Source organism: Neoarius graeffei, chromosome 4 (assembly GCF_027579695.1).
Source record: "Neoarius graeffei isolate fNeoGra1 chromosome 4, fNeoGra1.pri, whole genome shotgun sequence".
NCBI classification, from domain to species: domain Eukaryota; kingdom Metazoa; phylum Chordata; class Actinopteri; order Siluriformes; family Ariidae; genus Neoarius; species Neoarius graeffei.
The window spans coordinates 109467767-109493637 of record NC_083572.1 but is presented as its reverse complement, the minus strand read 5'-3'; the positions used below and the strand labels follow the sequence as shown (position 1 = coordinate 109493637).

Genomic DNA, 25871 nt, shown 5'->3' with positions numbered 1-25871 from the left:
GTTACGTGTAAGTTCCTGACATGATAAAATATTCAGATGTTTACAGTAGTCTTAAAAAAGGCGATCGAGGCCTCAAATGTTTTGGCACCCTTGCTCTAACCAGACCTGTATGAGATTATAATATTGGTGGTTCCTACTATTTATTTGAAACCGTTTACGTTATGTGTAAGTTACAGACATGATAGAGTATTCAAATGTTTCTAGTAGTCTTCAAAAAAGTAAGGTGATCGAGGCCCCAAAAGTTTTGGCACCCCATGCTCTTACCAGACCTGTATGAGATTATGATATCTGTGGTTCTTCCTTTTATTTGAAATCATTTAAGTTCCAGACATGAAAAAAATATTCAAATGTTTACAGTAGTCTTCAAAAAAAAAAAAAGGTAAGGAGATCAAGGCCCCAAAAGTTTTGGCACCCCTGCTCTAACCAGACCTGTATGAGATTACGATATTGGTGGTTCCTGCTTTTATTTGAAATCATTTAAGTTGCAGGCATGGTGATAAAATATTCAAATATTTCCAGTAGTCTTCAAAAAAAAAAAAGTAAGGAGATCGAGGCCCCAAAAGTTTTGGCCCCCCTATTTTAACCAGATCTATATGAGATTACGATATTAGTGTTTTGTACTTTTATTTGAAACCGGTTATGTTATGTGTAAGTTACAGACATGATAAAATATTCAAATATTTCCAGTAGTCTTAAAAAAAAAAAGTAAGGTGATCGAGGCCCCAAATGTTTTGGCACCCTTGCTCTAACCAGATCTGTATGAGATTATAATATTGGTGGTTCCTACTATTTATTTGAAACCGTTTACGTTCTGTGTAAGTTACAGACATGATAAAGTATTCAAATGTTTCTAGTAGTCTTCAAAAAAGTAAGGTGATCGAGGCCCCAAGCGTTTTGGCACCCCATGCTCTGACCAGACCTGTATGAGATTATGATATCTGTGGTTCCTATTTTTTAGTTTTTGTGTTGTTCTTACCTCTCATTTCTAGGCTTGTTACGGCATAGTGAAAGTTCCAGACGGAAACTGGCTGTGCAGGACCTGTGTCCTCGGCATCAACCCGCAGTGTATACTGTGTCCCAAAAAAGGAGGCGCAATGAAGGCGACTCGAGCGGGAACGAAGTGGGCACACGTCAGTTGCGCTCTCTGGATCCCCGAGGTATGATCGGAGTTCATTTACACAAATGTATTATCGGGTAAAATCATCTATTATTAACGTTTGCTGTGCTTGAAAAACCCACCTGTGCACCTCCGTCAGAATAAACCAAGTGAATCCAATCCCAGTTAAAGCGTAGTTCATGAATGGCGAATGCTTTTAAAACCCAACTAGATTTGGTACTGTTGGTGTATATTTTTGCGCGTGTGTGTGTAGGTGAGCATCGCGTGTCCAGAGAGGATGGAACCCATCACTAAACTGTCTCATATTCCACCCAGCCGCTGGTCTCTCATCTGTAGCCTCTGCAAGATCAAAACTGGGGCCTGCATACAGGTAAGACGTGAGGAGAAGTCCGACTTCTGATGTCTGATGCTTCTGTTCCGTAACTCGTCTTGTCTAATTCTCTGATCCTTTTCAGTGCTCAGTGAAGAACTGCACCATCCCTTTCCACGTCACCTGCGCCTTCGAGCACAACCTGGAAATGAAGACTATCCTGGACGAAGGCGACGAGGTCAAGTTTAAATCCTACTGCCTGAAGCACAGCAAACCCAAAGCGGGCGAGCCCGGTCTGAGCCCGGCCCGACACAAACCCCCTACAGAGACGGAGAAGTTGGGCCTGAGAGCGCAGAAGCTCCAAGAGCTCGAGGAGGAGTTCTACAAGCTGGTGCAGCCGGACGAAGTGGCGCAGGAGCTGGGGCTGCCTCTCCACCTGCTCGACTTTATCTACCAGTACTGGAAGCTGAAGAGGAAGAGCAGCTATAATAAAGCGCTCCTGCCACCTAAAGAGGAGGAGGAGAACCTGCTCCGGCAGCCACAAGAGGACAGCATACATACACGCATGCGCATGTTCATGCACCTCCGCCAAGACCTGGAGAGGGTTAGCGTCACGCCAGTACAGTCTGGTTCAGACGTACCTATCTCAGAGTGTATTTTAATTTCATTTCTTTTGTGATTTTTTGTGATTTTTTTTTTCTTCCCCCCAGGTGAGGAATCTGTGCTACATGGTGAGTCGGAGAGAGAAGCTAAAACTGTCTCAGAGTAAAGTCCAGGAGCAGATTTTCAACCTTCACGTCAAACTCATGAACCAAGAACAAGCTGCAGGTAATAAATACGAAGAAAGGAGTTAGATTAGTTTATATCATCATTTACACAACATAAAAAACTGATTATCTCATTACAGTGGCACCTGTTAAGGGGTGGGATATATTAATATCAGGCAGCAAGAGAAGAGAACAGTCAGTTCTCGAAGTTGATGTGTTGGAGGCAGGAAAAATGGGCAAATATAAGGAGCGACTTTGACGAGGGTCAAGTTGTGATGGCGAGATGACTGGGTCTGAACATCTCCAAAAAAACCAAAAAAGGCACATCTTGTGCTGTGTTCCCGGTATGCAGTGGTTAGTACCTACCAAAAGTGATCCAAGAAGAAGAAACCTTTATTTGTCACATGCACACTTCAAGCACAGTGAAATTCATCCTCTGCATTTAACCCATCTGAAGTAGTGACCACACACTCAGAGCAGTGGGCAGACATACCAGAGCAGTCAGGGGTTCGGTACCTCGCTCAAGGGCACCTCAGCCCAAGGCCGCCCCACGTCAACCTAACCTGCATGTCTTTGGACTGTGGGGGAAACCGGAGCACCCGGAGGAAACCCACACGGACACGGGGAGAACATGCAAACTCCACACAGAAAGACCCTCGCCGGCCACTGGGTTTGAACCCGGACCTTCTTCAGGGTTCCCGCGGGTCCTTAAAAAGTCTTAAATGCAACTTTCGGTTTTCAAGGCCTAAAAACGTCTTAAATTGTTTGGAATGACTGGAATTTTCGAAAGGTTGGTATTAAATTTAATATTGGACCGAACGAGTGAAATGTCTCCATCCGGTTTGGGGTATTTTTTTAACCGTAATTTTAAAAGTGACCAGCGTACCTTTTGGGGGCAGCATTGGTTCTGTGCGTTCCGTAGAACAAGAGCTAACGTTAGGAGGCTACTGGAGGAAGTGTAGTGTGGTGGTTGTGAAGAGTGAGAGGGGGTGCCGTGGCTCAGTCGACTAAGGCGCCATACCATAAATCCGGGGACCCGGGTTCGATTCCGACCCGAGGTCATTTCCCGATCCCTCCCCGTCTCTCTCTCCCGCTCATTTCCTGTCTCTACACTGTCCTATTCAATAAAGGTGAAAAAAGCCCCAAAAAAATATTTTAAAAAAAAAGTGAGATGCGCAGGTAGCTTACGCAGGCGCTAGAAAGCGTTGATAATTATGGGAAGATGTCTGTTTAATCACAAGTGGTTGGGGGATGACAAATACCCCCAAAATAAGGAGAAGAATCGTTTGCGATGAAAAGCGCTGGATCGCACAAATGTGTTTAAAGACGATAACGCAGCGCTGGGGACATGGCGGACTGGGAAACTGGCTTTTCACGGACACGAGGCGCGCGCGCGCGCGTGTGTGTGTGTGTGTGTTAGAGGTCAAGCGCTCCGGAGTGAAACGCAGGGGGGTTCGCGCATGCGCACAAGAGTCAGGTGGAAAATGGGACTTATAGGACATAATAATAATGATTAGCATCATTTTTTTACATAACACTGTTTATTGTACTAAGTTTAATATAAATATATAAACAACCTTTATTCCAAAACTCAATTAAAAAGAACTCCAGAAAATACAATAATTCTAAATGTAGTACAATATAAATAATTTGTACAAAAAGGTTTTGTTTTATTACTTATCGTCTACAACAGTGTTTTTAATATAATAATAATAATAATAATATTAACAACCACTACTAATAATTAGTAATAGTAATTATTATTGATTATTAATCATTACTACTTATGAATTAGTGATTAATAAGTACTAGGGATTATTAAATGTTATAAAATTAAGTTATTAAAAATTATTACAAATAATTATTAAAGTAGTAATTGGTAGAATACAAACAAATTAAATAGTGAACATTGATATAAAATAACTGTACTACTACTAATAATAATAATAATAATAAACAATAACACTACTAGTAATACTTGTTAATGTTATCAGTACAATTGTTGTATCAATGTTCACTATTAAAAACAAATTATCTATAATCCATGAATTTGTTTGTATCACTACTACTACTACTACTAATAATAATAATAATAATAATAATTACTACTTTTTTAATAATAATTTTAACTAATCTCAATTTTATAGCATTTTAATAATCACTCGTGGCTCAGGTGGATAAGGCGCCATACCATAAATCCGGGGACCCGGGTTCGATTCCGACCCGAGGTCATTTCCCGATCCCTCCCCGTCTCTCTCTCCCGCTCATTTCCTGTCTCTACACTGTCCTATTCAATAAAGGTGAAAAAAGCCCCAAAAAAATATTTTAAAAAAAAAGTGAGATGCGCAGGTAGCTTACGCAGGCGCTAGAAAGCGTTGATAATTATGGGAAGATGTCTGTTTAATCACAAGTGGTTGGGGGATGACAAATACCCCCAAAATAAGGAGAAGAATCGTTTGCGATGAAAAGCGCTGGATCGCACAAATGTGTTTAAAGACGATAACGCAGCGCTGGGGACATGGCGGACTGGGAAACTGGCTTTTCACGGACACGAGGCGCGCGCGCGCGCGTGTGTGTGTGTGTGTGTTAGAGGTCAAGCGCTCCGGAGTGAAACGCAGGGGGGTTCGCGCATGCGCACAAGAGTCAGGTGGAAAATGGGACTTATAGGACATAATAATAATGATTAGCATCATTTTTTTACATAACACTGTTTATTGTACTAAGTTTAATATAAATATATAAACAACCTTTATTCCAAAACTCAATTAAAAAGAACTCCAGAAAATACAATAATTCTAAATGTAGTACAATATAAATAATTTGTACAAAAAGGTTTTGTTTTATTACTTATCGTCTACAACAGTGTTTTTAATATAATAATAATAATAATAATATTAACAACCACTACTAATAATTAGTAATAGTAATTATTATTGATTATTAATCATTACTACTTATGAATTAGTGATTAATAAGTACTAGGGATTATTAAATGTTATAAAATTAAGTTATTAAAAATTATTACAAATAATTATTAAAGTAGTAATTGGTAGAATACAAACAAATTAAATAGTGAACATTGATATAAAATAACTGTACTACTACTAATAATAATAATAATAATAAACAATAACACTACTAGTAATACTTGTTAATGTTATCAGTACAATTGTTGTATCAATGTTCACTATTAAAAACAAATTATCTATAATCCATGAATTTGTTTGTATCACTACTACTACTACTAATAATAATAATAATAATAATAATAATTACTACTTTTTTAATAATAATTTTAACTAATCTCAATTTTATAGCATTTTAATAATCACTCGTGGCTCAGGTGGATAAGGCGCCATACCATAAATCCGGGGACCCGGGTTCGATTCCGACCCGAGGTCATTTCCCGATCCCTCCCCGTCTCTCTCTCCCGCTCATTTCCTGTCTTTACACTGTCCTATCCAATAAAGGTGAAAAAAGCCCCCCAAAAAAATATTTAAAATAAATAAATAAATAAAAAGTCTTTTAAATTTGTACTTGGGAAAAATGTGCAGATACCCTGTTCTTACTGTGAGGCGACCGTGCTAACCACTGCACCACCGTGCCGCCCTCAATAAATATTGATTTATTTCAATAAACTCAAGGATTTATTGAAATAAACAAAACTTGAACTGAAGAAAGAGTTAAAGGCAAACAAAATAAACAAATGGGTTGGTATGGACAGGCAGTAATCAGTGGCGTAAGGAAAGTGTCCTGATCAATGGAACACAAGGTGTGGTGCACTGAAAAAAGAAAATAAATAAATAAGGGGGGGGAAACAAGGGTCATCAGGAGATGGAGTGGAGCATGAAACCCCATTCCAAATTTTCCTAAGTTGAATTGGTTGCCATGGAAAAAAATAGAAATCACAAAATGCCAAAAGGCACAACTCTTCTAGTCACTTAACTGTCAGGTTTCGTGAAAAAATTCGTAATGGTTTTTGAGTTATGCTCCGGAAACTAAAATGTTTACAGATGGATGGATGGACGGACGGAGTGATAGCTACCGTATATCCCCCGCGTTATATACCAGAGGGGTAAAAAAAAAAAAAACACAAACCAAGAAGGCCCAAAAAGGACGTCTGTCTGTCTCTCTGGTATCTGCCAAACTGATCTTATATTGAGGCAGAACCAGGTGAGATGGGCCTCAGGTGAGACGGTGGGAGGAGCCAACACAAAGCAGAAAAACCAAACGAGCCCAGAGATCGTTACATCAGACCCAGTCATCCATCCCTCCCTCCCTCCCTCCCTCCCAGTCTGGCTCTTGTCCACGTCGCTCCTTACACTGCAAACAACTGAAAACTGAACTTGAGGAGAAAATTCCTTAACACTAGTGAAATGATCTCGCTGCATGGACAGATAATTTTACTTGACAAGACATCTCGGAATAAGTTGGTTACGATCTAGAACTAGTTTTAATAATCTCAGAGTTGGCGTCTTGTATTCTACGCTGCAAAAATGTCATCTTAGCAAATTAGAATATCTTGAGTATAGTTGAAACGATCTCGTATTTCCTATTAGAAGAAACCAAGACGCCAACTCTGAGATTATTAAAACTCGTTCTAGATTGTAACCAACTTATTCCGAGATGTCTTGTCAAGTAAAATTATCTGTCCATGCAGCGAGATCATTTCACTAGTGTTAAGGAATTTTCTCCTCAAGTTCAGTTTTCAGTTGTTTGCAGCGTACACTCGCCCATTTTTCCTGCTTCCAACACACCAACTTCAAGAACTGGCTGTTCACTTTCCTGTTGCCTAATACGGATATATCCCAGCCCTTAATGAGAGAATCAACGTTCTTCACCTGTCAGTGGTTTTAATACGGATATATCCCACCCCTTAATGAGAGAATCAACGTTCTTCACCTGTCAGTGGTTTTAACGTTAAGGCTGATGGGTGTATAAGCGTACAGTAGAATGGAACAGAAAGCGTTCTCCAAGACGTTCTCTTGGTCTAACGGTACAGGAGTCAGAGACGGAAGCGAACACGGCCATCGACAGTAGACAAAATGGCAGTGTGTAAAGGCCAATTTATGCTGACAACCCAGTCCTCGCAGATAGCGTCGCAGACAGTGTCTGCGTAGCCCCCCCACCTTCGCAGACGCTCTGCGCACACTTCCCAAAAATTGTGACCACCGCAGAAGCCTCGCAGACAAGAGGGCTCTGATTGGTCCACTCTGCATCCGCTGTACACACACTTCCGCTTCCCTACTTTCCCGGTTTGGTTTGTTTTCACGATCGGCATTTTTAAAAACACGAGCGAAGATGGAGCAGCATGAACAGCGGTTGATTGAGGAAGTACGGACATCTATACGACTCCAGTTCTAGTCATTATAAAAAAAAAAAAAAAGTTCTAGTCATTATAAGTAACCGGAGGATAAACACTCCACTAACCACACCCACCAACTACTCCTAGCGACTTCGTGCCCCCTTGCGTTGTGCCGGTGAATAACATCACGCACGCCTATTATCCCCGCTCAACAATAAATTACAACTGTCTGCAAAAAGCTATCTGCGAAAGCCTTGTCGCACGAGCATGCAGAGGCCTTAACAGACAGCACAATAAACACAGCGTAATGGCGAGTAAGGCGTAATCACCACGAGCTGCACAGGTCTCTGAGGTACAGGAATAAAACGACTCCTCCCTATATAGTAATGAGATTAGTTTTACACAGCGAGGTGGAGTAATTATTATTCGTCTCTTGTGAATTTGTCACGTCAGAGGTTTTGCGTCTCGGTGTAAAGACACTCCAGGAAGGGAAGTCCTCGCTATTTTCTGAGAACGATAAAAATATCAACGAGTGTGTCGGAGATGGCGTCAATTGATTTTATGATACGATTAGCAGAAAACAGGAGCAAATAAAGAACGAGGAAAGTTCTATCTAGTAAAAGATTTCCGATGTACAATTTTAACTTTTGCACTTAATCCACCATTTTCCGTGTGCGCAGAACTGCCCGTGTCGTCGAACGTGGAGAACCTGATCTTCCCGCCTCCTCCCAGGATAACCATCAAACTCAAAATCAAAAGCAATGCCAGCACCAAGTCAGGAAACGGGCCGCTGTGCCCGGATAACAGCAGTAACGTGTATGACGTGAGCGGGGCCGGGATGGGGCAGGGCAAACCTCAGCTCCAGCACAGCCGAGCGCCGAGGGAGGAGCGAACCAACGGCATCGTCCCCATCGCCAAGCCGACGGGAAAACCTCTGGCGCTGCACGCCGCCCTGCACGGCCACTCGGCCAAGCCCGAGCAGGATCGACCACACCCACACCAGCATTCACTGAAGTCCAACGGCATCATGGAGAAGCCTGCGGTTCCGAGAAACGCTTCCTGCCACCCGACTCCTCCACCCGAACAGGGAACGTGCGAGAAACATCCTGGGAAAGGTCAACCAGGTACGTTTCATAAATCCACAATGGAGCAGTTCAGCAGAACGCTAAAAGAAGCCACCGTCAGCCTGGTACGGACTACTGCGGATCTCTGGAGCGCCAACAAGAACGGCCATAAAAACAAAGACCGGACGAACTGCGCCAAAGCACCGAGCGCCGAGCGAGCACCAAAGAGTGGAAGAGGATACCAGGAAAGTGACGGGTACTGCCCTGATCTCGAGCTCAGCGATTCGGAACCTGAAGCCAAAGGCAAGCGACAGAGAGCGGCGAGAGGGCTGAGCGAGAGGAGCCCGGCTGGTGGTTATGGGCGTGGAGGAACTCGAGGGAGCGTTTCTTTAGGTACCAGGACTTCTGTGCAAAGGTGACGAGCTTGCAGGTGCAAAACAAAAAAATCCCTAGCCAACTGCTGTAGGTCCGGAAACGTAAAGCACTGTCGCGTACCGCAGGAGGAACGGTCTGCCGTCGCGCCGGCCCACGGGTTCTCAAAAGTGCCATGGCGGATTTCAGAACGTGGTCTTTCCATCGCATTGGAGCTGCCTTATGAACTACACACGGGAGACCGCGCTGTCCGACTTCCAGAGCGTCTAGCAGTGTTTTTCTGTATACTGGTTCAAAAAAATAACGATTTTTAGTTTGTGTATATATTAGCTTGTGTGTTCAGGAGTGATGTTGATTTCCCGCATCCTCCAAACATTCTTATGGTTATGCAAATAAATAAACTCATAAGAACGACAACGCTCGAGTCTGACAACGTGGATTTGTGTCTCTCTGGTATTTAGCATTAGCATGCTTAACAGATCCATAGCATTCCTCTTGTTTTATTTTAAAATTCTTTCGAATAGCCGGAACATGTATATGTATTGAACGAGAGTCGACTTTTATTATTATTTTTTTAATAATGCGATATTTTTAACTCCTCAATCTTTATCATGTTGGAAAGTATCGCTAGGATGAACCTGCCAATGAAATTAAAACGTATTTAAAACTATAACATGTGGCCACTAGGGTGCAGTGTGGGACGCGATTTCAGTATTTTTTATTTTTAGAGAGAGTGAGTGTTCAATGTGATGCTCGCTCGACCATTTTCTGATACTTTTAAGAAACCAGTTCACAAGAAGTAAATTAGATATCGAACCAAATCAACGTTTGTCATATGAAAGCTGAAGAGACACCGTGTCCCCGCTTGGACTTTTTGTGTCTTTTCACAGCCTCCGTCTTTCTTACCGATGCATCGTTCGTCAAGAAGCTGACTCCGAGTCAGTTCTCAAGAGCCGACTCGTTTTTTCTTTCTGCTTCCTCTTTTTTTTTTTTAAAGATGTCCGCAAGATTGTTGCTCTTCCAGTGTGAATTAATCAAAATGCTTCCATGGAAACCTCCTTTCAACACCGGAGATGTTTTGTTAGCAGGAATTAATTTATCTTTTAGTATAACCACTTTATCCTGGTTCAGTTATTCAACTAAAAACAAAGCAGGAGTAGAATTTGTCTTTTTATTGGTCATGTTTATGTTTAGCCCTGAAACATGACTTGTATCCCCTGCGATTGTGAATACGATTTATTAAAAACGTTTTTAAAATATTGCAAACTTTGTCTAAAAAAAAAAAAGGCAAGGAGTCATTTGAGTCAAAAGAGTCAACTCGTATTTGTAAGCTGAATCAAGTGATTCACTGAGTCACTGAAAAGAACTGGAATTCTCATCCCATGACTTGAGTCCCTCATGGCATCATTTATTTAAAAAAAAAAGTTTTCAATATCACAAAGTTTGTCCAGATTGAAATTAAATGATAATGAGTCATTTGGGAGACAAAAGATTAAATTCATATTGGTGAGCTCAGCCAAATTGATTCACTAAAAAGAACTGGAACTCCCATCCCAAGACTTGTGTCCACTTTATCCTTTACTCCAAAAAATATCACAGAACTTTGTTCATTTTAGAAAAAATGGCAGTCATTTGTGAGGCAAAAGAGTCGATACTTATTGGTGAACGGAGCCAAATGATTCACTGACTCACTGAAAACAACAGGAATTCCCTGATGCCATCTTTTATTTTAATAAATGTTTAAAATATCACAGTGTCCAAAACATGGCAAGGAGTCATTTGTTAGCCAAAAGTGTTTGACTCTTGTTGGTAAGCTGAGTCAAATGATTCACTAAAAGGAACCAGAGTTTCTATCCCAAGACCTCTGCCTCTCATGTCATCAAAAAAGTCCAGTGTATAAAAGAACCGGATTTTCTATCCCAAGACTTGTCCCTTATATCATCAAAAAAAACAAATTATCACAGAATTTTGCCCAGTAAAAAACAAAACAAAAAAGTCAATGAGTCATTTATGAGCTGAAAGAGTCGATTCTTACTGGTGAGCTGAGCCAAATGATTCACTGACTCACTAAAAAGAACTAGAGTTTCTATCCCAAGACTTGTGTCCCCTAGGTTCTAAAAAAATCATCCAAATTATCACAGAATTCTGCCCAGTTAAAAAGCAAAAATATACTAACGAGAGCTGAAAGAGTCGATTCGTATTGGTGACCTGAGCCAAATGATTCACTGAAAAGAACTGGAATTCCTCTATGCCGTCTTTTATTTTGATAAACGTTTAAAATATCCCAGTGTCCAAAAGATGGCAATGAGTCATTTATTAGCCAAAGTGTTGGTAAACTGAGCCAAATGATTCACTGACTCACTAAAAAGAACCAGTTTCTATCCCAAGACTGGTCCCTTTATATCATTAAAAAATGATCCAAATTATCACAGAATTCTGCCCAGTAAAATAAGAAATGCCAATAAGTCATTTATGAGTAGAAAGAGTCGATTATTTTTGGTGAGCTGAACCAAATGATTCACTGAATCACTAAAAAGAACCAGAGTTTCTATCCCAAGGCTTGTGTCCCTTGTATCATCAAAAAAAAAAAAGTCCAAATTATCACAGAATTCTGCCCAATGGGAAAAAAATGCCAATGAATCGTTTATGAGCTGAAAGAGTCAATTCTTATTGGTGAGCTGAACCAAATGATTCACTGAAAAGAACTGGAATTCCCTGATGCCATCTTTTATTTTAATAAATGTTTAAAATATCCCAGTGTCCATAAGATGGCAATGAGTCATTTATTAGCCAAAGGTGTTTGATTCTTCTTGGTGACCTGAGCCAAATGATTCACTGACTCACTAAAGAACCAGAGTTTCCATCCCAAGACTTGTCCCTTAGATCATAAAAAAAATCATCCAAATTATCACAGAATTTTGCCCAGTAAAAAACAAACAAAAAATGCCAGTGAGTCATTTATGAGCTGAAAGAGTCAATTCTTATTGGTAAGCTGAGCCAAATGATTCACTGACTCACTAAAAAGAACCAATTTCTATCCCAAGATTTGTGTCCCCTAGATCATTTTTTAAAAATCATTCAAATTATCACGGAATTCTGCCCAGTTAAAAAAAAAGTTAATGAGTCATTTATGAGTTGAAAGAGTCGATTCTTATTGGTGAGCTGGACCAAATGATTCACTGACTCATTAAAAACAACCAGAGTTTATTCCCAAGACTTTTGTCCCTTATGTCATCAAAAAAGTTCAGTTAAAAAAAAGTTTTAAAAAGTCCAAATTATCACAGAATTCTGCCCAGTGGAAAAAAAAGTCAATGAGTCATTTGTGAGCAGAAAGAGTCGATTCTTTTTGGTGAGCTGAACCAAATGATTTACTAAATCACTAACAAGAACCAGAGTTTCTATCCCAAGGCTTGTGTCCCTTGTATCATCAAAAAAAAAAGTCCAAATTATCACAGAATTCTGCCCAGTGGGGGGAAAAATGCCAATGAATCGTTTAGGAGCTGAAAGAGTCGATTCTTATTGGTGAGCTGAGCCAAATGATTCACCGACTCATTAAAAAGGATCAGAGTTTCTATCCCAAGACTTGTGTCCCTTATATCATCAAAACCAGTCCAAATTATCACAGAATTCTGCTCAGTTAAAAAAAAAATGCCAATGAGTCATTTATGAGTTGAAAGAGTTGATTCTTATTAGTAAGTTGAGCCAAATGATTCACAGACTCACTAAAAAGTAATGCAAATCCCATTACTACTCTTCAACTTTGACCTTGATGATTCAAACAGCTTCCTTTTAGTGAAGCCCTCACCTGATTGGATCATCACGGCAGCTGCGCTCATTTGCATAAAGTTTAGATCTGTTGAACTCTGTGGTTTTCGCCATCATACACTGCACAAATGAGGCAGATCTTGGATGTGAACTGCCTCATCTGCCTCATGTGATGTGTAATAAGACATGCATGTGTGGACACATACCATTAAACCACCCATCCCTGAAATGCTGCACAACACATTGCTTTGAATACATTTTCATAATTGAAGTATAAAGAGGAGCAAGACTGCCATGAGCGAGGAGACGAGCACGTCCTGTCTGCGCACCACAGCGATAGTTGTGTGAAGAAGAAGAAACCTTTGTCACATGCACACTTCAAGCACAGTGAAATTCATCCTCTGCATTTAACCCGTCTGAAGCAGTGAACACACACGCACACAGAGCAGTGGGCAGCCACACTACAGCGCCTGGGGAGCAGTCAGGGGTTCGGTACCTTCAGCCCAAGGCTGCCGCACGTCAACCTAACTGCACGTCTTTGGACTGTAGGGGAAACCGGAGCACCCGGAGGAAACCCACGCAGACACGGGGAGAACATACAAACCCCGCACAGAAAGGCCCTCGCCGGCCGCTGGGCTCGAACCCGGAACCTTCTTGCTGTGAGGCAACCGTGCTAATCACTACACCACCATGCCGCCCGAATAATCATACAGATATTTACACATGACTTACAAAGTACAATAGAACAGAAATGTGAGAAATAACAAGCCATGTCTCCACATGTCAGGATTCATGACATTATTTCTGGTCATAATTCCCAGGAGAAATAATTTACACATCTAGATTGATGGTGCTCTGTGCAACACGACCCTCAGTGTTCTTCCAGGAACCCCCCAAGCAGTAGTGTCTACTGTGTGCTACTGCAGGAAATGGAGAACACTGTAACAGTGTGCATGAATTATGTGTCACGTTTGGATACGAGTACTGTCCTTTTTCATCATTTCTTACCTGATGCTATACAGTGGTGCTTGAAAGTTTGTGAACCCTTTAGAATTTTCTACATTTCTGCATAAATATGACCTAAAACATCATCAGATTTTCCACACAAGTCCTAAAAGTAGATAAAGAGAACCCGGTTAAATAACTCAGACAAAAATATTATACTTGGTTATTTATTTATTGAGGAAAGTGATCCAATATTACATATCTGTGAGTGGCAAAAGTATGTGAACCTTTTCTTTCAGTATCTGGTGTGACCCCCTTGTGCAGCAATAACTGCAACTAAACATTTCCGGTAACTGTTGATCAGTCCTGCACGCTGGCTTGGAGGAATTTTAGCCCGTTCCTCCGTACAGAACAGCTTCAACTCTGGGATGTTGGTGGGTTTCCTCACATGAACTGCTCGCTTCAGGTCCTTCCACAACATTTCCATTGGATTAAGGTCAGGACTTTGACTTGGCCATTCCAAAACATTAACTTTATTCTTCTTTAACCATTCTTTGGTAGAACGACTTGTGTGCTTAGGGTCGTTGTCTTGCTGCATGACCCACCTTCTCTTGAGATTCAGTTCATGGACAGATGTCCTGACATTTTCTTTTAGAATTTGCTGGTATAATTCAGAATTCATTGTTCCATCAATGATGGCAAACCGTCCTGGCCCAGATGCAGCAAAACAGACCCAAACCATGATACTACCACCACCATGTTTCACAGATGGGATAAGGTTCTTATGCTGGAATGCAGTGTTTTCCTTTCTCCAAACATAATGCTTCTCATTTAAACCAAAAAGTTCTATTTTGGTCTCATCCATCCACAAAACATTTTTCCAATAGCCTTCTGGCTTGTCCACGTGATCTTTAGCAAACTGCAGACGAGCAGCAATGTTCTTTTTGGAGAGCAGTGGCTTTCTCCTTGCAACCCTGCCATGCACACCATTTTTGTTCAGTGTTCTCCTGATGGTGGACTCATGAACATTAACCTTAACCAATTTGAGAGAGGCCTTCAGTTGCTTAGAAGTTATGCTGGGGTCCTTTGTGACCTCGCCGACTATTACACGCCTTGCTCTTGGAGTGATCTTTGTTGGTTGACCACTCCTGGGGAGGGTAACAATGGTCCTGAATTTCCTCCATTTGTACACAATCTGTCAGACTGTGGATTGGTGGAGTCCAAACTCTTTAGAGATGGTTTTGTAACCTTTTCCAGCCTGATGAGCATCAACAACGCTTTTTCTGAGGTCCTCAGAAATCTCCTTTGTTTGTGCCATGATACACTTCCACAAACATGTGTTGTGAAGATCAGACTTTGATAGATCCCTGTTCTTTAAATAAAACAGGGTGCCCACTCACACCTGATTGTCATCCCATTGATTGAAAACACCTGACTCTAATTTCACCTTCAAATTAACTGCTAATCCTAGAGGTTCACATACTTTTGCCACTCACAGATATGCAATATTGGATCATTTTCCTCGATAAATAAATGACCAAGTATAATATTTTTGTCTCATTTGTTTAACTGGGTTCTCTTTATCTACTTTTAGGACTTGTGTGAAAATCTGATGATGTTTTAGGTCATATTTATGCAGAAATATAGAAAATTCTAAAGGGTTCACAAACTTTCAAGCACCACTGTATATTGAAATTGACCTTTTTTTTAAAGGACAGCCTATTGGAATACACTTTGAAATGCAAACTAGTTTGTCAGGAGTTCTTACAATTTCGTTCTTTTTTTTTTCTTTTGCATTCGCAGTTGAATCTGTTCGAAGGTCCATGATTCACCAAGTCGGCATTATTTGCATAGATAATTATTTTATTCTTTTTTTCCCCCGAAACCTGGATGATACCAAGTGTTATTTCTTACATAATGAATGATCATCTTCACTCCAAAACCCAGACATCATATTAATACAATTAATTAATGATCTCAATGCACGGGATGAACTTAAATATTTAGTTTGTGGAGTTTATTTGAGTAATTATTGCCACATGATTTTAAAGTAAACACACTCGGTGTTCCAGAGAGAAGATCATGAACGACATAAACAGTTATAGGATAAGCCATGATCTCTTGAGTCTGTAACGACTGACATAAGTTTAATATCTGGTAATTTATTGTGTATATAGCTCAGAGAGAAAGCGATCTGAATTAGATCGGCTCACTTTTTCAAAAAAATTATTTAATTTCAGTTGTTTGGAAGCACTAAATTTAGTGCTGCCTCAGGCGTATTGATTATTACTTGTAAGAGTGAACTGAGTTTGAATTGAGTGTTTGCTTTGTTCGGTCTGGTGAGCAAGTCAATAAAAACCTTTTAGAAGCAGGAACCTGGCTTTAATGGGAGATACTGATGGGCGTCGACTTTACAAACAAGTATGTGTTGTGTTACAGGGATGGGAAGTGCTGAAATGAGTTTGAAGCAGCAGAAAGCAAAGCATTACAACAAACTGGAAAGTTTTCCCAAAGCTACCAGTATTACATTACATTACATTACATTACAGGCATTTAGCAGACGCTCTTTTCCAGAGTGACGTACAATGTACCCGGAGCAGATGGGGGTTAGGTGCCTTGCTTAAGGGCACTTCAACCATTCCTGCTGGTCCAGGGAATCAAACCAAGAACCTTTTGGTCCCAAAGCTGCTTCTCTAAACATTAGGCCATGTATTCTCTCAGTATGACCGTATAATTTGGTTTGATTAATGTAACAGTACATGTCAGTGAATTATTAGCAGTATAGTATAACAGTAGCGACTCTGGTGTGGTTATTCCATACCTGTATAGCTAATGCCATAGTCACAGAATGCTCTACGGTTATCATGTCATATATGATTTTATGATATTTATCAGTTATTCCATGAAATCGAGTTGTACATGAACTGATAGCTGACAAGGCGCATAGCACCGAGTACGACAAGATTGAGTGGAATAACTGTTTTATTCTATCCACATTCACTGGATTTTGAGAAACAGAGCATTTTTAGCAAATTCGATCAATAAAAACTTTATACAAAACGTCCGACAAAATCATTTCCACTCAGGCGGACTTCTTAAAAACCTATCGATGGCGGCACGAATTGACTTGAGTGTTGTTTCTTTGTAGAAAGTGCCGTCTCGCTGTCATGTCGAGGTATAGAATCGCTTTAGACATTTATTTAATTCTTCAAATCAAATCAAATCAAGTTTATTTGTACAGCGCTTTTAACAATAAACATTGTCGCAAAGCAGCTTTACAGAATTTGAACGACTTAAAACATGAGCTAATTTTATCCCTAATCTATCCCCAATGAGCAAGCCTGTGGCGACGGTGGCAAGGAAAAACTCCCTCAGACGACATGAGGAAGAAACCTCGAGAGGAACCAGACTCAAAAGGGAACCCATCCTCATTTGGGCAACAACAGACAGCCTGACTATAATATTAACAGTTTTAACAGGTATAACCCTCAACTGTCCTCATGGGGCCGTCCTTCACAGGGGCGGTGCGATAAAACTCCGACCAGACACAGGGCACCAGGATGGATCAAGCAGGTCTGAGGGGCAGAAGAGGCCAGCATCTCAATCCCAGGATCAACATGTAACTCAGAGGGACAGATGGGGGGGGGAGAGAAAGAAAACACGTTGTTAGGTATGCCCTAAAAATGACAAGTATTAAATCTGTGTGGTAGGCTCGCAGAGACGAGAGTCTTTACATCAGGCATAACACACAACAATGGCATGTTAATATGGTAAAAAATATCATGACCTGCTCTGGCTGGATGCTTGATTGGGTGATGGGAGCACACTCCTCAGCAATGATGAGATGCAGATGGGACCCTTAGGGCTGGCCAAGACAATTCAGTTACATTTCACCGGGTCTGGGACATGCGACAGAATGTCTGACAGCCGATTCCCTGCAGGCTACGATAGCCAGTCGAGGTCTCCACCGTCTCCACCAAAAGATTTCCTGTTGACTCCATGTAACTCAGAGGGACAGATTTGGGGTGGGGGGAGGGAAAGAAAACACAGGTGGTTAGGTATGCCCAATGTCACCTGAACAAGTAGGAACAGTATACATATTGCACCGAGTACAAGCAGGGACTCCGGCAACTAACTATGACAGCATAACTAAAAGGAGAGAGCCAGAAGGTAACACAGGCATGAGGGAGCCCCGGGACATAAAGCAGCCAGCCACTACACCGTCAACAAACTCAAGTGAGCAAGCGAGTGGGGACTGACAGCATCCATACATCCCAGTTTACCAAAACACTCTATGTCTGAGGACCCTCCAGATCTACTCCTTTACCTCATAAACACCATTAACAAAAGGCTTGACTAAACAGATATGTTTTCAGCCTAGACTTAAATGCTGAGACTGTGTCTGATTCCCGAACATTACTTGGAAAGCTGTTCCATAACAGTGGGGCTTTGTAAGAAAAGGCTCCGCCCCTGATGTAGCCTTCACTATACGAGGTACCAGCAGATAGCCTGCACCTTTTGATCTAAGTAGGCGTGGCGGGTCATAGAGGAGCAGAAGTTCACTCAGGTACTGTGGTGCGAGACCATTTAGTGCTTTAAAGGTCAATAGTAGTATTTTATAATCAATACGAAATTTGATTGGGAGCCAATGCAGTGTGGATAAGACAGGGGTGATGGGGTCATATTTTCTAGTTCTAGTAAGGACTCTTGCTGCTGCATTTTGAACTAACTGGAGCTTGTTTATGCACTTATTGGAACATCCAGACAGTAAGGCATTACAATAATCCAACCTGGAGGTAACGAAAGCATGGACTAGTTTTTCTGCATCATGCAATGACATTAAATTTCTTATCTTTGCAATATTTCTGAGATGAAAGAAAGCTATCCGGGTGATATCATCAATGTGAGTTTCAAATGAAAGACTGGGGTCAATAATCACTCCGAGGTCTTTTACTGTTGCACGTGAAAAAACAGAAAGGCCATCCAGAGTTACTGTGTAATCAGAAAACTTACTTCTAGCTGCATGTGGTCCTAGCACAAGTACTTCAGTCTTGTCAGAGTTAAGCAGAAGGAAATTAATAAGCATCCAGTGTCTAATGTCCTTAACACATTCCTCAATTCTATTAAGCTGGTGTCTCTCATCAGGTTTTGCAGAGACATACAACTGTGTGTCATCAGCATAACAGTGGAAACTAATACAATGTTTACGAATAATATCGCCCAGAGGTAACATATATAGAGAAAAAAGCAGTGGACCCAAGACAGAACCTTGTGGAACACCAAACTTTACCTCGGTACGTCTAGAAATATCACCATTTATATCAACATACTGATAACGATCAGTTAGATAAGACCTGAGCCAGGAGAGGGCCGTTCCCTTAACTCCCACAACATTTTCTAGTCTATCCAGAAGAATGGAATGATCAATGGTATCAAATGCTGCACTAAGGTCAAGCAACACAAGTAGCGAGACACAGCCCTGATCAGACGCCAACAGTAGGTCGTTTACTACTTTAACCAGTGCTGTCTCTGTGCTATGATGAGGTCTAAATCCTGACTGATACAATCCATGGATGTTATTCCTTTGTAAATAAGCATAACTGCTGTGCCACAGCTTTTTCAAGGATCTTGGAGATAAAGGGGAGGTTTGATATTGGCCGATAATTGGACAGCTGACAGGGATCAAGGTCAGGTTTTTTAATCAGGGGTTTGATAACTGCTAGTTTAAAGGATTTGGGTACATAGCCAATCATAAGAGAAGAATTTATTATTTTTAGAAGCGGTTCAATTACTCCAGGCATTATCTGTTTGAATAGATGTGTCGGTAAGGGATCTAGTACACAAGTTGAGGTTTTTGATGTAGAGATTAATGAAAGTAATTCAGTTTCTTTTAGGGGAGTAAAACATTCTAACTGATGATCTGATACAGTTATATTGTTAACTACAAGGTCACTTTCATTGTCTAACCTTAAATTAGTAGTTTGAATTTTTTGTCGGATATTCTCAATTTTGTCATTAAAAAAATTCATGAAGTCGTTGCTACTACATACTGCAGGTGTGCATGTGTTGATAGTGGACTTATTCCTGGTTAATTTTGCTACAGTATTAAATAGGAATCTAGGATTATTTTTGTTATCTTCTATTAGGGAGGAGAAATATGTTGATCTCGCAGCACTAAGAGCTTTTCTATACTTCAGGAAGCTCTCCTTCCAAGCTAATTTGAACACTACCAATTTTGTTTGACGCCATTTACGTTCCAATTTTCGAGTGGTCTGTTTTAATGTGCGAGTGTCATCATTATACCAGGGTGCTAATTTTTTGTCTCTGACCATTTTCCTTTTTAGAGGAGCTACATTATCTAAAGTATGGCGGAATGTTGACTCTAAGCATTCAGTTGCCTGATCAAGTTCTGCAGGGGCTGACAGTGACCCAATCAAAGTTGACAGCTCTGGGAGATCATTTATAAAGCTCTGTGCAGTAGTTGACGTGAATGTACGTTTAATACAGTAGCGTGGTGAGGTGCATATATTATTACTCAGACATATTTTGAATGAGATGAGACAATGATCTGAGATAACTTCAGACTGTGGAAGTATGACTATATTGTCTACGTTTAATCTGAATGTTAGTATTAGATCAAGGGTGTGACCACCATTATGGGTCAGTCCTATGACATTCTGCTTAATCCCGACTGAATCTAAGATGGACACAAACGCTGTTTTTAAAAGGTCTTCTGGGTTATCGAAGTGAATATTAAAATCTCCGACAACTAAAGCTTTGTCTAAGGAAATAACCAGATCTGAGATAAAATCTGCAAATTCAGAAAGAAACTCAGAATATGGCCCCGGGGGCCTGTAAATAATAAGCAATGGAATTAACTGGGTAGACTTATTTTTCGAGGCTACATACATTATATGAGTATGAAGAACTTCAAATGTATTAAATTTATAACCAGGTTTGTGTGTTACACCTAGATAATCGTTATAAATAACCGCGACGCCTCCTCCTCTGCCAGTTAGACGAGGCTGGTGTATATAACTGTATCCAGGAGGACTCGCTTCATTTAATGCTATATATTCATTTGGCTTAATCCATGTTTCTGTTAAACACAGTACATTAAACTCCTGATCAGTAATGAGTTCATTAACCATTAGCGCTTTAGATGTAAGAGATCTAATATTTAATAGCCCCACCTTTAGATCAAAGGTGCTGGCAGCAGCTGTACAGTCAGTATGATCTAATTTTATATTGATTAGGTTACTGGAACAAACTCTCTGAAAATTTCTTCCTTGGATATTTCAGTTCTGTAATTTTCAAACCTCTTTGAACCTGTCAAAAACAACAAATTTTAATGCTTAAAGATGAACAATGTAAACAAACCGGCGAAATGACTAGCAATTTGTAAAAAATACAATAATAATAATTCTTGAAATATAAAATAAAAAAGATACGTTCTTACCATCAAATACTTTTATTTTGTATTTTTTGCTTTTTTTTGTATTTTTGTTTTTGTCCTCGGTTGGTTCAGCAACACGCTCTGCCATTTTGTTTTTCTTTACTCACGGTATATGAGCTGATATCCTAGTAGTAGAGTAGCCAATCAGAGCACACGAATGGTCATATCCAGTGAATGTGGATAGAATAAGAGATATTATTTCTCTAAGTCAAGACATTGATATACTCTTATCTCAAGGTTCGATGTGTTTTGTGTGTTTTCTGCTCACCACGGTTGTAAAGAGTGGCTGTTTTGAGTTACCGTAGCTTTACTGTCTGCCTGCTCGAACCTCAACTCTGACCTCTGTCATCAACAAGGCCTTTTCTTGGATGTTTTTATTCACATCATTCGGTGTGAACTCCAGAGACTGTGTGAAAATCAAATCCCCATTCTGACGTTTCACGTAAACATGAGCTGAAGCTCTTGATTTGCATCTGCATGATTTTACGCATTGTACTGGTGCCACATGACTGGCCTAAAGGGATAAATCCATTCATGTACAGGTTCCTAACAAAGCGTGGTGAGCGTTCAGCACTCCACAAAACTAAAGAGCTGCTGCGGTGTCATGGTGGTTATTTTTTCCGTCGCCATGAAGTACTTAACTCGTGCTAGCAGTTGTTTTAAAATTAGTAAGACGTGGAAAAATTGGATTGCTGTTATCATGGAAACCAAAGCATGGAATAATGATTGAATGAATTATAGTGTACTATCATTAATCTTTGAATGATGCATAAAGATGTAATGGAGTCATTATGGATAAAGCATTAGCTTAAGAGTTATCTTAAAGAAATTCTCAAAATGAATTGAAAATTTCACTAAATAATTAACTGTAAGCCAAGTATGACGATCCCCAACCTGTTAATTTGCACAATTCAGTCACGACTTGGGTGTTTCACGGCTACGACATAATTCCTGGCCATGAGATACTTGTTTTTTTGGTGCTTAATCATGAACTATAAGCAGAACAAGTACAACATCTATCTTTTAAAAAATAAAAAAATTTTTATTGTTGGTAAATTGCTGTGATCTGAGTGGAATAAGACACTTGGGAGCATGCTGTTCTTGGAAAATACTCAACTTCTTCATGGTTTTAACAGTAAGTCTGCTTCCATCACACCATCCCGTTGATTTTATTTATTTATTTGTTGTGTGTGTTCTTCCTTCAAAACACTAATTGCACCTTTAATGTGAATTAAACCCTAAAACTAAACTTGAACTGCAACCCTATGGATGTAGAAATCCATTATTCATCAGGAAATGTGTTTTTACTGCGAACAGATGAATAAACACAGAGCTACAGAACACATCTGATCCTTTTGAGTTTGTGTACGGTATAGGATCACTGCAGAAAAGCAAGTCATCTGCTGTCATCCAGACCACATCACCTCTTATGGGTGCAGCGTAAATGCTCCACTATACCATGAAGCACAGGAGCTTTTTGTTTTTCTTCTGCTTTTGTCACTGAAAAGGTTTTGTTAAGTAAAGCAGGACAAAGAGACGGCGCGAGCAGCTCCATGCCAGCCATTGTAGGGAAATCCAGTGAGGTCATTGGCGGGTCAGTCGAAGCTGCGGGTTAAACTGGACGTCCTGGTTAACACAAAAGAAAACGAGCGTAATATGTTTGAATACTTTGATTTGTATATTAAAACAAAAATATCTCATCATCTCTAGCCGCTTTATCCTGTTCTACAGGGTCGCAGGCAAGCTGGAGCCTATCCCAGCTGACTACAGGCGAAAGGCGGGGTACACCCTGGACAAGTCGCCAGGTCATGACAGGGCTGACACATAGACACAGACAACCATTCACACTCGCATTCACACCTACGGTCAATTTAGAGTCACCAGTTAACCTAACCTGCATGTCTTTGGACTGTGGGGGAAACCGAAGCACCCGGAGGAAACCCACGCGGACACGGGGAGAACATGCAAACTCCACACAGAAAGGCCCTCGCCGGCCATGGGGCTCGAACCCGGACCTTCTTGCTATGAGGCGACAACGCTAACCACTACACCACTGTGCCACCCCATGTTTTCAGTCAATGCATCAAATATTTCTTCTACTTTTTGTCATATGATGTCCTTGGTGAAAAAAACTGCTTAAGGTCTACTTTTTTGGTGATCATACATAGCCATGATGTTTCGACTTTAAAATTTAAAATTACTGCATGTATATAGGGTGGCACGGTGGTGTAGTGGTTAGCACTGTCGCCTCACAGCAAGAAGGTCCAGGTTCGAGCCCCGTGTTCGAGCCACCAATCCAGAGTCAGACAGACTGTGTACAAATGGAGGAAATTCAAGACCATTGTTACCCTCCCCAGGAGTGGTTGACCAACAAAGATCATTCCAAGAGCAAGGCGTGTAATAGTTGGCGAGGTCACAAAGGACCCCAGGGTAACTTCTAAGCAACTGAAGGCCTCTCTCACATTGGCTAATGTTAATGTTCACGAGTCCACCATCAGGAGAACACTGAAAAACAATGGTGTGCACGGCAGGGTTGCAAGGAGAAAGCCACTGCTCTCCAAAAAGAACATTGCTGCTCATCTGCAGTTTGCTAAAGATCACGTGCACAAGCCAGAAGGCTATTGGAAAAATGTTTTGTGGATGGATGAGACCAAAATATAACTTTTTGGTTTGAATGAGAAGCGTTATGTTTGGAGAAAGGAAAACACTGCATTCCAGCATAAGAACCTTATCCCATCTGTGAAACATGGTGGTGGTAGTATCACGGTTTGGGCCTGTTTTGCTGCATCTGGGCCAGGACGGCTTGCCATCATTGATGGAACAATGAATTCTGAATTATACCAGCGAATTCTAAAGGAAAATGTCAGGACATCTGTCCATGAACTGAATCTCAAGAGAAGGTGGGTCATGCACCAAGACAACGACCCTAAGCACACAAGTCGTTCTACCAAAGAATGGTTAAAGAAGAATAAAGTTAATGTTTTGGCATGGCCAAGTCAAAGTCCTGACCTTAATCCAATGGAAATGTTGTGGAAGGACCTGAAGCGAGCAGTTCATGTGAGGAAACCCACCAACATCCCAGAGTTGAAGCTGTTCTGTACGGAGGAACGGGCTAAAATTCCTCCAAGCCGGTGTGCAGAACTGATCAACAGTTACCGGAAACGTTTAGTTGCAGTTATTGCTGCACAAGGGGGTCACACCAGATACTGAAAGCAAAGGTTCACACACTTTCGCTGCTCACAGATATGTAATATTGGATCATTTTCCTCAAGAAATAAATAACCAAGCATAATATTTTTGTCTCATTTGTTTAACTGGGTTCTCTTTATCTACTTTTAGGACTTGTGTGAAAATCTGATGTTGTTTTCGGTCATATTTATGCAGAAATATAGAAAATTCTAAAGGGTTCACAAACGTTCAAGCACCACTGTATGTGTGTGTGTGTATATATATATATATATATATATATATATATATATATATATATATATAAAAAACCTGAAAATGAGAATTATAGTACACATTTAAAATACTGTATTTTCCAAACATAACTGGACCTTAAGGACTACAAACTTTACTTTAAAGGTATAGGCACCACGCACCTTCTAAAGTAAAACATCAAGGATATACACCACTGTGCAAATTTCTTTGGCACCCTATACAGTATTTCTTTAGTACAAACTGTGTTACAGATTTTTATTTTATGACTTCTAAATTAAGTCAGGATTAAAACATTTTAGATTTACAAACATTAGTTATCCAGCACAAAATGAAATGTTACAAACGTCAGTAAAGAAAGCAGCATAAGAGTGAGTGTAAGAGACCACTTTTTGGAGGAAAAGTGGGTTTTGCAGCAAAAATAAGAAGGAAGTGTGACAAAGCAAAGTCTCCAGAAGAACTGAAGCTGCTTCTGCAAGACGCTCAGTAAAGACTTACAGCTCATTACCTTGGCCAGCTGTGTTGGAGGAGATTGTGTTTTTGCCCGTTTGTCTGTTCCCAACATATTCCCAACAGGCATGTACGGTATGTGGATCCAGGATATTTTTAGCTTTTCCAAGTGTAACTCAAAAAGTAGTGAACGCATTTTGATGAAATTTAGAGGAAAGGTGAGCCATGGGTCAAGGAACAATTGTTTAGATTTTGAGACGAATCTGGATATGTAAGTGGATCCAGGATCCAGATATGTACAGTGCCTTGAAAAAGTATTCATACCCCTTGAACTTTTTCACATTTTTCCACCTTACAACCACGAACTTAAAATTTTTTTATTGAGATTTTATGTGATAGACCAACACAGAGTAGCACAGAATTGTGAAGTGAAATGAAAATGATAAATGGTCTTCAAAATTTTAAACAAATAAAAATCTGAAAAATGTGGTGTGCATTAGTATTCAGCCCCCTGTACTCTGATACCTCTAAATACAATCCAGTGCAATCAATTGCCTTCAGAAGTCATCTAATTAGTTAATAGAGTCCTACTGTGTGTAATTGACTCTCAGCATAAATACTTTTGTTCTGTGAAGGCCTGAGTGGTTTGTTAGAGAACACTGAAGAACAAACAGCATCATGAAGACCAAAGAACTCACCAGACAGGTCAGGGATAAAGTTCTGGAGAAGTTTAAAGCAGGGTTAGGTTATAAAAAAAATATCCCAAGCTCTGATCATCTCAAGAAGCACTGTTCAATCCATCATTCAAAAATGGAAAAAGTATGGCACAACTGCAAACCTACCAAGACATGGCCGTCCACCTAAACTGACCGAGCGAGCAAG

General features: G+C 40.4%; 1 protein-coding gene across 4 annotated transcripts in view; it reads left to right on the top strand.

Moving 5' to 3' along the window:
• jade3 (jade family PHD finger 3) overlaps window positions 1-9352 on the top strand; it is a 33286-nt gene extending 23934 nt beyond the window's left edge. For all 4 annotated transcript variants that reach the window (XM_060920154.1, XM_060920157.1, XM_060920156.1 and 1 more), the window contains 5 exons: window positions 990-1157; window positions 1371-1487; window positions 1573-2031; window positions 2138-2255; window positions 8180-9352. In XM_060920154.1, the coding sequence (XP_060776137.1) occupies window positions 990-1157; window positions 1371-1487; window positions 1573-2031; window positions 2138-2255; window positions 8180-8982 (1665 nt within the window). In that variant the 3' untranslated portion in view covers window positions 8983-9352. The remainder of the gene's footprint in view (window positions 1-989; window positions 1158-1370; window positions 1488-1572; window positions 2032-2137; window positions 2256-8179) is intronic.
• The last annotated feature ends 16519 nt before the right edge of the window (window positions 9353-25871 follow it).